The 2,500-nt window shown below is 48.9% G+C and overlaps 1 protein-coding gene across 7 annotated transcripts in view; it reads right to left on the reverse strand.

Annotated features, from left to right (window-relative positions):
* Window positions 1–2,500, reverse strand: part of LOC125031373 (zinc finger protein 629-like) — a 364,001-nt gene that overhangs the window by 264,803 nt on the left and 96,698 nt on the right. Inside the window, exon 1 of one of the 7 annotated variants that reach the window (XM_047622072.1) lies at window positions 1,473–2,500. This exon is cut by the window's right edge and continues 91 nt beyond it. The exons of 3 other annotated variants lie outside the window; for them this stretch is intronic. In XM_047622072.1, coding sequence (XP_047478028.1) covers window positions 1,473–1,634 — 162 coding nt within the window. In that variant the 5' untranslated portion in view covers window positions 1,635–2,500. The remainder of the gene's footprint in view (window positions 1–1,472) is intronic. 3 more of the 7 variants (XM_047622078.1, XM_047622074.1, XM_047622073.1) reach the window with 3 other exon arrangements.

A 2,500-nucleotide genomic window follows, 5' to 3' on the forward strand; every position in this document is an offset into this window, starting at 1 on the left:
CACACATACGTGTTTACACCCACACACCCACACAGAACGGTCTCATACTTACAAACTCGAGCATAGTCTATATAATACACACACACACACACACACACACACACACACACACACACACACATGTGTGTGTATGTGTGTTTGTATATATATATATATATATATATATATATACATAAACACACACACACACACACAAATATATACATATATATATACACATACACACACACATATATATATATATATATATATATATACATATATATACATACACACATATATATTCACACATCGCTCAAGCTATACGAATAGTAAATAGCCTGCGGTCCGTCTTTTACCACTTGGTGCTGATCTGCTAACCAGCATAGATAGATCTATCTGAAAACTGATAAGCGCACATTAACGGTCGCACTCATTAGATGAAGACGGGACACGTTACAACCTAGCTGACACATACCAAGCGGGTACACCTGTGCGGATAAACACTTGTAGCGAGGACAGGAGCGGCCAAAGCGGACAGGATCGGGCCACACCTGCTTAGGGCGGGCGCGAGAGTCCTGCGGTATTTTGTCCTTTGATGTAGCGTCCTTTTGTAACACTGGGGAGGGCTGTGTGGGGTGCTGTGAAGGGGGAGGTATGTGTGGGGTGCTGTGAAGGGGGATGGAAGCGGTCTGTATGGGTACTTACTCAAGGGTTTATATACTACGAGGGTTGTATACATGAAAGTCCTTCCGGGGTAGTGTTACGGAGGATCAGAGCTGATGTATGGTGAAGTGGGCGGTGTTGTGTTGCCGCTAGGAACTGGGCAATGGTGTGAGAGGCGATATGGTGACGGGTATTTTACATCGGTGACTTGGTGGTTTGAAATGGTTTGCCGGGGAAATGACGTTATGGTGATAGAGGGAAATTCACAGTGTTTCGATTACCGTTTGGAATGGCTTATTATGGAATCTATGGTAATGTGGGTTAAACAGGAATGGCTTTAGGCGGTGTGTTTTAACTTGACATTAACATCGATAATTTTTCTATCAGCGCTTGTTACCCGAGAGTGTCAGTGCGCTCATCGGTCGAATATCGCTAGCAGCAGTTTCCTCAAGTTCAGAATCTGCTCTCGCATTACCGTTGGTCCTCCTGGCGCCACGATGGCACACTCAGCATTATTATGCTGACGCTATTAGACTGACGCTATCATGCTGATCTCGTTAGAAAGATGGGATCATGTGCTAATAAAGTGTCTCTGGTGCATCGACTGACGTCTGTAGCTGCGGTCAACTGAAGCTTATGCATAATACCTACTTGCGGTTAGAAACGTGACTCGCAGATTGCTAAAGGCGGGCACCTCAAGAAACGCCAGGATGCCCGCACCCCCCTCCCCCCGCTCTGAACTACCGTCAGCCGTCATTGTGGGTGATTCAAGAACTACCTTATGACCTAATTGGCGTGGGTACAAACATGCACACTGGGCACGCTACCTGAAGCTCGTTTACCAGTTTGTCCGTCACCTTCGAACAGGTCATTGGTTCCGGGGCCCAGTTCATGTGCTGGCTGTTGAAGGAATTGAAAGACGACATGGGGCTGAAGGTGTTGAAGCGGTACTGCTGCCCCATCGTAGTAGACATCGCGGCCATAGTCATGGTCTACCACTAGATGCTGTAGTGTCGCGACTACAGGCGACGACGACGATGACGAGGGCGACGGAGGTGGAGGGGAGACTTCGGCTCGCTGGGGAGATGACGGCGACGATGATGACGACGACGACGGTCTTGCACGAGCACGTTTCTATTATGCTTTCGTTGGTGTATTACTTTTTCAAACGTATTGTACTTGGTTGGTGTTTTCTTGTACTCTGTATAGAAAGTTTCTGACAGATTTATTTACTTTTACCTTGTTAAATTTATGTACATTCACATATTTTTAAACGTGAGTTCACTGATTAACGTTCTTTTTTTCTCTCTCTCTCGTTAAGTCACGCATTGAGTATTTCTTTATCACTTAGTTCAGTCACTTTGGAGCGCGGGCCCAAGAATCTTTGGTATGGGGTCAGGTACGCGTCGTCGACAAGCGTGGCAACACGACCGTTCTTTGGTTGAGTGCGGGAGAGTAGATGAATGAGCACCAGCGGCATCACATGGCGGGGCTGGCGACTACTGATGCTTGTGTCCCTGCCTGGCGTGGTGGCTGGCTGACTGGCTGGCTGGCTGGCTCACTCCCCGGGCTGACGGAGTGGCGGGCTAGCACACACACACACACACTGGCGGCGACCGTCGAGCTGCGGGACTTAGTCTCTGGCGGCCGCGGTGGGACGCTCCCGAGCCGTTCACCTGCCACCCGCGCTGCTTTGGGACAAAAAGGGCCGATCCCGCACCCTCACACACTGCTGCAGATAAGTTTTGTTTCGTTCGTGGCCACCATAGATGGTTCGGACTGTGGCCAACGACCAGTTTTTTACCACGCCTCCGTCGATGTCTCGCAGAAAAGTGGCGGGCAGAGGAGGAAAGAA

This window comes from Penaeus chinensis, chromosome 13, assembly GCF_019202785.1.
Source record: "Penaeus chinensis breed Huanghai No. 1 chromosome 13, ASM1920278v2, whole genome shotgun sequence".
Taxonomy (NCBI): Eukaryota; Metazoa; Arthropoda; class Malacostraca; order Decapoda; family Penaeidae; genus Penaeus; species Penaeus chinensis.